The 12,247-nt window shown below is 53.6% G+C and overlaps 1 protein-coding gene across 2 annotated transcripts in view; it reads right to left on the bottom strand.

Annotated features, from left to right (window-relative positions):
• Nucleotides 1-12,247, bottom strand: part of GAREM2 (GRB2 associated regulator of MAPK1 subtype 2) — a 32,859-nt gene that overhangs the window by 12,957 nt on the left and 7,655 nt on the right. For both annotated transcript variants that reach the window (XM_084829546.1, XM_084829545.1), the window contains exon 2: nucleotides 9,871-10,011. In XM_084829546.1, coding sequence (XP_084685672.1) covers nucleotides 9,871-10,011 — 141 coding nt within the window. The remainder of the gene's footprint in view (nucleotides 1-9,870; nucleotides 10,012-12,247) is intronic.

The raw sequence follows: 12,247 nt of genomic DNA on the forward strand, positions 1-12,247 counted from the left end.
TCCCCAGTCCATGTCCAGCTCCCGGCGCAGAGCCCCACTGGCCACAAGCCCCACGCACCGAGGGCCCCTCCAGCTCAGCACTCTGCCTGCTGCCCATGGCTCCAAGAGACCCCGAGGCCAACCCACTCAGCGAGGACTCCTGCAACGTGGCGGCTCAGAGCCTATCAGCCTGCAGAAGCGCCTGGTGGAAACCTCCGAGCCCAAGCGTGTGAGGCAGCCTCAGGGCAGGCGCCAGCCGCTCTGCACCTCACCCTCTTCCTCATCTTCGCTGCTGTCCACTGGCTTGACAGGCAGAGCGCCAGGGAGAAGGCATGGGTCCACTGCTCCCCCCCTCCCCACCACCGTTGTCTGTTCGGTTTTATCATAGAATCATTGAACCGTAGGGTTGGAAGGCGCCTGCAAGACCCTCGAGCCCAACCCCCTGCTCAGAGCAGAAATCCAAGTCGGAGCATCCCTGACGGATGGCTGTCCAGCCTCGTCTTGAACGCCTCCAGTGTGGGAGAGCCCACCGCCTCCCTGGGCAACTGGTTCCACTGTCGTATTGTTCCAGCTACGTGGTGCATGGAAGGTGAGCTCAGACGTGGGTACAGAGGCATCGTTAGCACATCTGTGCGGATTTGCCCCCGCCCTAGGCCAGCTCCACGGCGCTGCCCTCAAGCTGACGCTGGTGGCCCCTTCATCTTTACATGCTCATCAAACTCAGCAATTCCTCTGCACCCTGAGCCTCCCTCAGAATGTATCTGGCGTAGAAAGTACCAACACTGCCCTTGCAGTAACTAGTGGTGAGTAACTGATCAACTGATGAGATGTTTTGGCCTCCAACTCCCATCATAGGATCATAGAATAGTAGGGCTGGAAGGGGCCTACGAGGCCATCGAGTCCAACCCCCCCCCCCCCTCAGTGCAGGAATCCAAGTCAGAGCATCCCTGACAGGTGGCTGTCCAGCCTCGTCTTGAACGCCTCCAGTGTGGGAGAGCCCACAGCCTCCCTAGGTCATGGGTTCCACTGTCGTATTGCTCTGACAGTCAGGAAGTTTCTCCTGATGTTCAGCCAGAATCTGGCTTCCTGTCAGTTGAGCCCATTATTCTGTGTCCTGCACTCTGGGATGATGGAGAAGAGATCCCGGCCTTCCTCTCTGTGACAACCTTTCAAGGACTTGAAGAGCGCTGTCCTATCTCCCCTCAGTCTTCTCTTCTCGGGGCTAAACATGCCCAGTTCTTTCAGTCTCTCTTCATAGGGCTTTGTTTCCAGTCCCCTGATCATCTTTGTTGCCCTCCTCTGAACCCTCTCCAGCATGTCTGCATCCTTCTTAAAGTGTGGTGCCCAGAACTGGACACAGTACTCCAGATGAGGCCTAACCAGTGCTGAGGAACTAGTACATCCCAGGATTTGGGAACTATGCTTCTATTAATGCAGGCCAAAAGAGCATTTGTCTTTTTTGCAGCCACATCACATTGTTGGCTCATATTCAGCTTGTGATCTACCACAATTCCAAGATCCTTCTCACTCGTAGTATTTGTTTGTTTGCTGCATTTATATCCCGCCTTTTTCCTTCTTAAGGAAGCCAAGGCAGCGTACATAGTTCTCCTCCATTTTATCCTCACAACAACCCTGTGAGGCGGGTTGGGCTGAGAGTTTGTGACTGACCCAAAGCTTCCATGGACAAGTGGGGACTAGAACCTGGATCTCCTGGCTCCCAGTCCAACACTCTAGCCACTACACCACACTGGCCAAGTATCCCCCATCTTGTAACTGTGCATTTGGTTTCTTTTTCCTAGGTGCACAACTTGGCATTTATCCCTATTGAATTTCATTCTGTTGTTTTGTGCCCAGCGCTCCAGCCTAGCAAGATCACTTCAAATTTTGGTTTTCTTATATTGGTTTTATTGTTTTTGTTCTTTCTTAACAGCTTTGACCTTTGCAAATATGTCTAAAAGCGTCTAAAATAAAATACCTCTGAAGGTCAGGTACTGAGGGTCATAGAACGTGTGGCCTGTTTATGGTCTGGCCAGAGGTGATGGGTTGGCCACTGTGGAAAACAGGGTGCTGGACTGGATGGATCCACTTTGTGGCATCTTTTGAGGTTCTCAAATGTATAGGAGGAAGTTGAGAGGTACATCTGGAGAACCGTGGGGTGTGTGCTAAACAACCCAAAATTAACCCAGCAACAAATCATGGGTAATAGTTGGGTTAACTCCGGGGGGGGGGGTTAACCACCAACAACCTAGAGTTTCTGGATTCAGACCTCACAAAACAACCCTTAATTGTTAACTGAAACTGGAAGTGGCACACATGTGGATCAGGCACTCTGCTCCTCCTGCAGTTCCTGGGTTAAAAAACCCAGGGATTGCCCAGAGTGACATGTGAACTGGATCAAATTATCTCACCACAGTGGGGAAGAGTGGGACCAGGTGACCCACCTGTATGCAGCTGCTCAATCTGCTGCCTAGGTGCTAACAGTCGATGGGGCACTTCAAGGCTCCAGCTGTGCTCCCTTTCTCTGGTTCTTTATTTTTAAACTGGACTTGGTCTGGAAAGCCCCTTTAAACAGAGAATTGTCCTCTGTCAAGCACAGCACATATGTGGCCACCCTATCAACCTACTCTGCCTCTGATGACATCCTGCCACCCCATCCACAGACTGCTGCTGGAGACTGGTGTTCATATAGACCCTATATCGTAGGGAGGGAGAGATCCAGAAGGTGCTTAAGCCACCACAATATAGGAACTGCATTCTAGCCACTGGAGCACTGGATGAGGACTGGGGAGACCCGGGTTCAAATCCCGGCTTTGAGCGACTTGGAAGAAGGGCAGAATAAAAACGTTATAAATAAATAAGCCTGGAAAAAAGAAAAAAAATTACAAGAAGAAATACAACTGCTTCAAAATGTCTTTCAAGTTTTCTGTCCATGTGGCTTCTTTCTACATGGTAGACTGGTGGTTAATGGTGGTGACTGGAAAGGGTGTCCCCCCCCCATCATTTTGTAAAATGAGCATTATAGGGGTATGGTGCTATGGCCCTTATAATGCTAATTTGGGCGGAGGGGGATAATAAAAATAACCCTCTCCAATCACGGCCATTAACCACGAGCCCACTGTGCCGAAAGAAGCCACCAAGGCTCAGATCAAGCCCCGCACAGGCTGCCTTGACTCCCTGCTCCAGGGGTCTTGCAGCTGTGACCCACAGCTGCATCCATCTTGGCTGTCACTGCCCCCTTCCCCAGAAAGACGGCACCCCAGGCCAGGCCAGGATCACCTCCATCTGCAAACATGGCTTCGGGGGCCCTGTTTGCTCAGCAGCACCCTCACCCCAGCAAACGAGGAAGCCAAGCGGAGGCAGCACAGACATACAGACAGTGAGCCCACACTGGGAGCTGCCCTGACAACGGAGGAGGGGGGCCAGGGCGCCCCCAGGCTTCTTGTCCTGGAGACAGAGCTGGGGTGGGAACAGGCTGCAGCCACACCCAGGCGTGGGGTGGGGAGGCGTCCACGCACCAGCTGGGGAAGAGGACAATGGCCTGGCCAGGGGTGGAAGCGAGCGACCCGGCACCTCGGCCTCCCACACTCCCTCCTGCTGTCCCTGCCGGAACCTGGAGATGTGACAGCCAAGGAGTCTGGGCGAGCTGGTGCCTCAATGAGGCTCACGTTCCTCATTCATGTTGTAAGTATATTAGCTTGGGGGGGCGACAATTCATGGTGTCTTGTGCAAAGCAAAGTGTGGGGCCAGGGACGCAGCTGGGGCACTTTGCAGAGCGCGCTCTCCGGGGGGGGGGGCGGTTTGTGCTGGGGCGCACAGCCCCAGCCCCAGTCCCTTCTGCTGCACATCAAGGACATCGGGGGAGCCCTGCTGCTGGGCCAGGCCAAGGGTCTGCCTCGCCCAGCATCCTGTCCACGCAGCGGCCGACTGTGATCTGTTTCTAACGCGCGATCCCAGAAGGTTGGCAGCGGAGCTGGCAAGAGCAAACGCCCAGCATGCCCCCGGTCCAGATCTCCCCGCTGCTACGCACGGTGCTGGGGGCCTGAGGCAAGGGCTCGCTCCCACTCCACCCGGCCGCGCGCCTCCTCTCGGCAGAGCCGAGCTCTCTTCCAGAGGCGTTGTAAGGGCTACCAAAGCGATGTAGGTGAGGTGCAGGGACACTCCAGAAGCCCTACAGAAAGGCCACCAGATATGGTCACCACCACCGCCTTCCCCTCCGATGGCTCACCAGCGTCCCCATGCTCCCCTGCTTCACGTTACTTAGCCCGGAAGAGCCGCCGCCGCCACCCTCCTGATGCTGCAACCCTCCCTCTCCAGTTTGCTTGAGAGCCTCAGTTTCACCTTCGGAAGGGGACACTTTGCTGCTGCAGTGTACGCACCCCGACTGTAGCCCTAACAGAGCCAGCATGGACAAAGGGCGTGAAGGGGAGCGAGACTGGTGCAGCGGCAAGAGCACTGGATGTACACCAGGAAGACCCAGGTTCGAATCCCCAGTCTGCCATGACGGTCCATGGGGGGGCTTGGGCAGCCACCATCTCTCAGCCTAACCTGCCTCAAAGGATTGTTGTGAGGATGTGTGCATGGGGGAGAGAAACAATGGACGCTGCCCTGAGGTCTTTGGGGAAAGGGCAGGATAAAAACCAGAGAGAGAGAGAGAGAGAAGATTTAGCACATTCAGTGAGCTGTTGCCACAAGCGGGATGTAGACCCGCTGTTCCTTGCTGCGGATTGGACACAATCTATCGGGAAGTTCTCCTGCACAAGCCTTGCCAAAACCAAGGGACACGGTTGCCTTCGCACGGCACCTGCTCGTCCAAGTCAGGCCTGTGCAGAGGACATCTGGTGGATCATGGCGCCTGCTGGGTCAGATCGGCCTGCCGTTCGGGACGCGCCCCAGCCTGCTGGCTCTGGCACGCCAAGCCTGAGGTGTCCTCCGCTGAGTGTCCTCCGACAAGGTGTCCTCCGCTGGCCGGCCTCCTGGCCAGAAGCAAGGCTTTTCTGACAAGGGGCCGGAGAAGAAGTCCCACCTCTCCTCTTGCAAGCGGAGGACGGAGCTGTCCGCTCCGGTTTTATGAATGGGGCCAGCAAAGCAGGTTAACACACGCCGCTCCGCCTTTCCTGTCCCATTGGTCTCCCGGAGGAGCAGCGATTAGCCATCCCAGCCCGACCCTCGCCCATTATTTATTCATTCTTGCACATCATTACCAAAGATGGGAAGCACTTAGTGGGCTCATTAAGGGCCAGGGATGATCTCAGCCCCGCTAATTCCCGCTCCAGCTCCGGTCACTCCCCCCTCCACACCATCTGTCCAGCATGGTGCCAGAGCTGCCCTTTCTCCCCCTCTGACCTTCCACACCAGGCCCCATCACAGGCCTCTTGGAAAGCATGGGCCTGTGCCTGAGGCATTCCAAATTCACAACAACCCTGCAAGGCAGGTCACTGGTGTTCCCCCTTTTACACCTGCAGAAAGGGAGCAAAGCTGCACCTGCCCCGGCCACCTGTGTAACATCGCCTGAGAACTGAACATGGAATCACTCACAGCCAAGCCAGCCCTCCAGAGATGAATAGGCTGAAGGCCAGCAGGAAGGAATGGGCAGAACTGCACCCCAGAGCAGAAGCTGAGAGAGGAAACGGCCAGGCCCACCAAGGCCCCCAGAGATGCCAAGCCAGAATCCCTCCCTCCCTAGCCAGGCAGCACACGGGGCAGCAGCGACAGCAGCCCAGACTGGTACGTTGTTGGGCTCCTGGGCCTTTGTCCGCAGGGGGGGTTCACAGCCTGGGCTGCAGGGATCTCCATTTCTGTGGCTAGGATTTGATATCAGGAGCAGAATTAACACCCCCACAAGACCCTAAGAAGAGCTGTGCTGGGTCAGACCAAGGTCCGCCTAGTCCAGCGTTCTGTTCACACAGTTGCCCAGATGGAAAACCCACAAGCAGAGCACGAGCGCAACAGCACCTTCCTGCCCATGTTCCCCAGCAACAGGTGTATACAGGCCTACTGGCTCTGGTACTGGAGGTCACACGGAGCCACAAAAGGGATGATGAGCTATTTCAGCCTTCCCCAACCTGGGGCCCTCCAGATGTGTTGGACTACTGGGGGTTGTAGTCCAACACATCTGAAGGGCCCCAGATTGGGGAAGGCTGAGCTATTTTATTCCTTGGAAACAGGCTTGGACATAACTGGGGCAGGGGGTCAGTTCAGGGCTCACCCCACTCCCACCTGGAACAGCCACCACACCACTAGGCTGCTTTGCCAGCAGTGACTCACACCGGGCGCCTGTCTGGCTGGCTGTACAGCGAAGCAAAAAGGGTTACGCAACTGAGTTCACCCACCCAGCCCCAAAATGCAAACAGTGCAAACAAAAGGCAAACAGGAGGAAGGAAGCAACATCTAGTGTCAATCTGTAACATTCCGGTGGAGAGCGCTGCGGCAAGCCATCATGTCCTTCCTCGAAGTATCTTCACAGAAGCTGAGGCCACACCGACATGGGGAGTGGCCAAGTGGGAGTTGCTTCTGTGGCCTCTGCAGCGTGGGACGGAGCCACATTGCAGCAGTTCTCTTCAAAATAATGGGAGAAGTGGGCCTTAGGAACCCACCTACGCACAACATTTCCTCCCCAGATGCAAGAAAGCTTTAAAATGTGTGACTGTTCCCCATTATCGAGGCTCTCTCAGGCTTGGCGTGGGAAGCTCATGAGACCCAACTTGGAGAGCTACTTAGGACAGTATTACAAAGTACCCCAAAATTCTGCTGTTTGGGGAAGATAGGGCCTGTATCTGGAAGGGGGCTGGGGGGGGGGTTGGTCTTGGAGAAGAGCAGAAAAGCAAGTTCCACAGGATATTGAGGCTTTGCACAACCCAAGTTGCTCAACGTGGCTCAACAGCACTACAAGCGAGAAGGATCTTGGAATGTTATCATTGATCACAAGCTGAATATGAGCCAACAATGTGATGTGGCTGCAAAAAAGGCAAATGCTCTTTTGGGTTGCATAAATAGAAGCATAGCTTCCAAATCCCAGGAAGTACTCGTTCCCCTCTACTCAGCACTGGTTAGGCCTCATCTGGAGTACTGTGTCCAGTTCTGGGCACCACACTTTAAGAAGGATGCAGACAAACTGGAGAGGGTTCAGAGGAAGGCAACAAAGATGATCAGGGGACTGGAAACAAAGCCCTATGAAGAGAGACTGAAAGAACTGCGCAGGTTTAGCCTTGAGGAGAGAAGACTGAGGGGAGATATAGTAGCGCTCTTCAAGTACTTGAAAGGTTGTCACAGGGAGGAAGGCCAGGATCTCTTCTCGATCATCCCAGAGTGCAGGACACGGCTCAAGTGACAGGAAGCCAGATTCCGGCTGAACATCAGGAGAAACTTCCTGACTGTTAGAGCAATACGACAATGGAACCCATGAACGAGGGAGGCGGTGGGCTCTCCCACACTGGAGGCATTCAGGACAAGGCTGGACAGCCACCTGTCAGGGATGCTCTGACTTGGATTCCTGCACTGAGCAGGGGGTTGGACTCGATGGCCTTGTAGGCCCCCTCCAACCCTACTATTCTATGATTCTATGATTCTAAGTGGAACTGCAGACTTCTTGCATGCAACTTTCTGGCCCTGATTGCCTTAATTCCCCCACGTTAACACTTGCAAATTTCAGATCATGCCTCAGGACAACAACCACAGGAGTCCCCACCATGGAATATTTTACACTGATTTCTAACCTCCAGAAAATAGAAGGAAAAATGAAGATTTCAAGATTTCAATGAAGATAAAGCTGTGAGACCCTGAAAACCCAATATTGTGTAAGCAAGCATGCCTACATTGCTCTTTTGTCACCTTTGTTTAAGGGAGTCACCCAAATCCCCCTGGCTCTATTGCTCACCTGGACCTGTGATAGCTGGAGATGTGCACCCATCAACTCCCATGCTTTCCTCACATCAGGAAAGAAAGACAATCTCATTGTCTTCTTCCTTCCCTTTATGTCTGCCACCTAAAAATCCATCTAGCATCAATGAGCAATCTTAGAAGAAAGACTGGTTTTGTTTTGATTTTGATTACTAAATCCTGAGAGGATAAATCAGCAACCCGAATCCATAGATTTATGCAGAGACAGAGAGAAGGAAAGAGGATTCCTTCCATCCTTTCTGCTCAGAAGAGCAATCCCCTCCCCATTTCCTCCCCTCTGTCTCTCCTTCTTTTCCAGAGAAGAAGCACAACAGAGCTTCCCATCACTTCACAAGTCAGCAGATAAGGAGAGGAAAATCTTTGCATTATCTTCTATTTCCTTCTATCTTCTCCTAATATTCCACCCCACACCAAACCCCCAAACTCCTAGGCTTTAGCTCTTTCTTCATCCACTTTCCTTCAACAGCCCTGCCTTTGTTCTAACCCCTCCTTCAAACTCTCTCACAACTCCCCCAAAGAGTCTGTTTCTCTCCTGTTCAGATCATCCCAAGCTGAAAGGCCTTTCCCCCACTTTCCCCCTTCCTCAGCTACACACACACCATGCTAAGAGTCACATCTGCTCTTTCAGGTGTTATGCTTCCATCAACCCCATTTTACACACGCACACACACAATTTTCTATGCATTCCAGCACACCTAGCCTCACTACTGACTTCAAATGCTTGATTGTCCTTAACCTTCTCAGTGTTGATGTATCGTTCTCATTCCCTTGATGTGTGGTTTTAATTCATTTTAAATTATTCTTTAATAAAACAAAGAACTGCTTTCAAAGACCTTGTTGTGGTCTCTGACTCCCTCGGCTTTTGGGGTATCAGGTTTTCCTAAGCGCCCAGAGTTCAACGCCGAAAGATACCTCAGGTATGTGTTTGGTTTACATGTATGCGAGATGCACATCCATGTAAATTAAAGCACACATCATAACAATGGGGATACTCTTATTTCAAGCCTTGGAGAGAAGTGATTGGGTGGTGCAACACCAGCTGGGGGGGGGGAGAAAAGAGGAAGAAAGCACCAATCTTGGACCAATCTGCAGGAGGTAAGCTGCAAATGGTGCTAAAGAAAATGATATTATATATTTCCTTACATACTCATAATTCTTATTATGACTAATGAATTTTCAGCATAACACTTTGTGTCATGGCAGCTAAACACAACTGAGAAAGTCTAATTTAAGTAATCATATAGGTTTAACATGTTAAGGCCATACACAGCCCCACTGTGCCACTTTGCCTTGGCGGGGCAGGTGACCATCAGCCCCTCCAAATGGTAGGTCATTGGAAGCCTCAGGGATGGCCAGGGCTGCCTGCTATAATTCCTTGCAGCCTGCACTACAAAATGTAGGGATGGCCACCAATTAGGATGGCTTTAAAAGGGAGTTAGACAAATTCCTGGAGGAGAAGGCTATCCATGGATACTAATCCTGATGGCTCTATGTCACTTCCAGTATCAGGCAGCATGCCTATGTGCACCAGTTGCTGGGGAACATAGGTGGGAGGGTGCTGTTGTGCTCATGTCCTGCTTGTGGGTTTCCCCTGGGCAGCTGCTTGGCCACGGTCTGAACAGAATGCTGGACCAGATAGACTCTGGTGTAGGGATGGGTGGATTCCCTACCTGCCAGTCCGTGGGGAATCCACCCATGGGGGGGAGGCAAGCCATTCCTCCTCCCAGAAACCTCTTTGGCCAGCTCTGCTCCACAGCAATTCTGCGGAGCCACGGGCCAGTTCTGAAGCGCCGGCAATACAGCCACCATGCCGTATCGCTGGCTGAGGGGTACTGACTGACTGCGGATGCAAATGGCGTCCAGGATGCCATTTGTGGCCGTAAAGGTCTTAGTTTAAGGTAAATGCAGCCGCCAATGACACCGTGTCTCTGCATCCCCCTGGCTGGCGCCACCCAGCTCCTCCCTCGCCCCCTCCCTTTCTCTCCGCCCTGTTACCTGGGTGCTGGAGGGGTATGTCAATCTTGGGCCCGACGACGTAGTGCCCCTCCTCCAGGCTGTGGGCTGTCACCGTGGTCCACTGTCGGCAGGAGTGGAGAAGGAGCACATCCTGGCCGCTGACCCCTTCCACGTACTCTCCTGTGGCAGGAATGAGAGAAGGTGTGAGCGCTCAGTGTCGCCGCCCGGTGGGGCCCCCCCCCCAATACCTCTCTGGCACTACGGCCCACCAGAAACAGAGAAGAGAGGCCGCGGTTCACCTCTCTGATCATGAGGATTCTGGGAGCCTCCAGGACAGCCTTGGCGAGGTGAAAGGAGGCATAAAGAGTAAGTAAAGATGGCGCTGGAAGGTGCTCCCGCGCACGCGCAGAGGTGGCGGCCGCCTCCCCAGCTGGCCAGGCGCACTGTGTGCAACGCCAGAGTCCCTCTGCACAAGGGCCTCACTGCAGGAGTTATCAGGTCGAAGACCAGCAGGCAGCTTGGACTCCCATCAACCAATGCTCTCCCGCCTGCTGAGATTCACAAGCCCATCTCGCCATAACATGACCGGCGATGGACTGGAGCGAGGCAACACGGATATGCCAGGGAGGCCCCTTAACAGCTCAAGCAGTGCAGGGGCATCCATCTGCAGGAGTGTGACGTGGCTGGTGGAAGAATAATCTAATAACACAAGCAGAGCCATGCTGGACCGGGCCAAAGGCCTCCCTAGCCCAGCATCCTGTTCCCAGAGTGGCCAGCCAGGTGCCCCAGTGGGAAGCCCACAAGCAGGCCATAAGTGCAAAAGCTGGTACTTGGGGGCATGCCCCCTGGGATACTGGAGGGAGCACAGAGCCATCATGACTAGTAGCCATGGATAGCCTTCTCCTCCTCCATGAACTTGTCTAATCCCCCTTTAAAGCCATCCAAAATGGTGGCCATCACTGCATCTTGTGGAAGTGAATTCTACAGTTTCACTCTGCCCTGTGTGAAGAAGCCCTTCCGTTTATCTGGCCTGACTCTCCCACCATTCAGCCTCATGGGATGGCCCTGTTGGGTTCTGGTATTATGAGAGAGGGAGAAAAATGTTCTCCCTATCCACTTTCTCCACACCAGGTGTAATACGATGCACCTCTATCATGCACCGGGATTTGCCTTCTAAGCTAAAAAGCCCCGAGTGTTGTTGCCTTTCCTCACAGCAGAATTCCACATATGACACTAACCTAGCGTGACAGAGGAGACACCAGAGCCACGTCGAAATCCAACCTGCTGCCCGGTGAACATGACCGCGCACTCGTCCCATCGCCCTGCACATGCAGGAGAGTCGAACGCCCATCTGAGCACCACGCAGGAAAGGACGGGCGCTCCTGGGTGGCTGGAGCGGCAGTGGAGCCTCTGCCTCCCTCCGGCCCTGTGCTCCCCCAGATGCCTCTTCAAACAGTGGGACTCATCTTCCACCTCCTCCCCCAGCCAAGCCCAACAGAGTGGCAGGCTTCTGCTGCCAAGAGACCGGTTGCCCTGGAAACAGCCCTTTGTTCGTGCTCAATGGCCAGAGTGGCAGCCCTAAAGGCCCATCTGGAAGAGCCGCTTTATTGACCTGAATCTGGGCCTGTGATGGAGGGCTGTAGCTAGGCTAAGCCAGCCCCACTGTGGTGGGCCAGGGAGGCACAGTGGGCAAACAATTTGGGCAGGCCCAATGCCAGGCGGCCGCAGCTGAGGAAACACAGGTTGCCCGCAGAGCCAGGGCACATTTCTCAATGGGACCTCTTCCTGCCCACCAATGCAGCCAGCAAGCCGTGCCTGGCCCTGAAAAGGAATGTGCACTGGGCAAGTGCGCTCACGATGCGACAGTGGGCAGGTGAATGCCTGGGCCCCCTTCTCCGTGCCACGCAAAGGAGGAGGGAGGGAGCCCTGCCCAGGTGGATTTTGGGCTTCCCGCTAAGCCAAGAGACTCTCTACCGAGGATTCCTGAAGGCCACTTCAAGGATTCCTCTTGACTGCTGCTCACTTTTACACACTCTGAATTATTGAGGTGTTCCGAGGTTTGCTCTGTTTTGGTGTTCTAAATGGCACCATCTGTATGAATGTACCCAGATCCTTCCTCTGTTTTACATCAAGAATAGTTTTTCCTCATCAACAGCAAACCTATGGTAGAAAGGAAGGGCAAGGAATGCCTTCCCCACAGAAGCACAGCCCTGGAAATGAAACTCCACTGCTCTCGCCTGAGGGCCAAAACAGAATCCCTTTAAATCTGTGCCTAGGAGCTACCTCTTTTCCCCATTTCTGCTCTGGAAAATTCTTAAATTTAGAAGCAGGCATTTAAAATTCTTATCCCCCTGCCCTTTCCTCCAAAAGGAACACAGAGCGGCTTACAATATTAAACAAGTGCTAGTGAAACACC

The sequence above is a fragment of the Heloderma suspectum genome, chromosome 1, assembly GCF_057233095.1.
Source record: "Heloderma suspectum isolate Gila_16-S chromosome 1, 16-S_ref, whole genome shotgun sequence".
Classification (NCBI taxonomy): Eukaryota; Metazoa; Chordata; class Lepidosauria; order Squamata; family Helodermatidae; genus Heloderma; species Heloderma suspectum.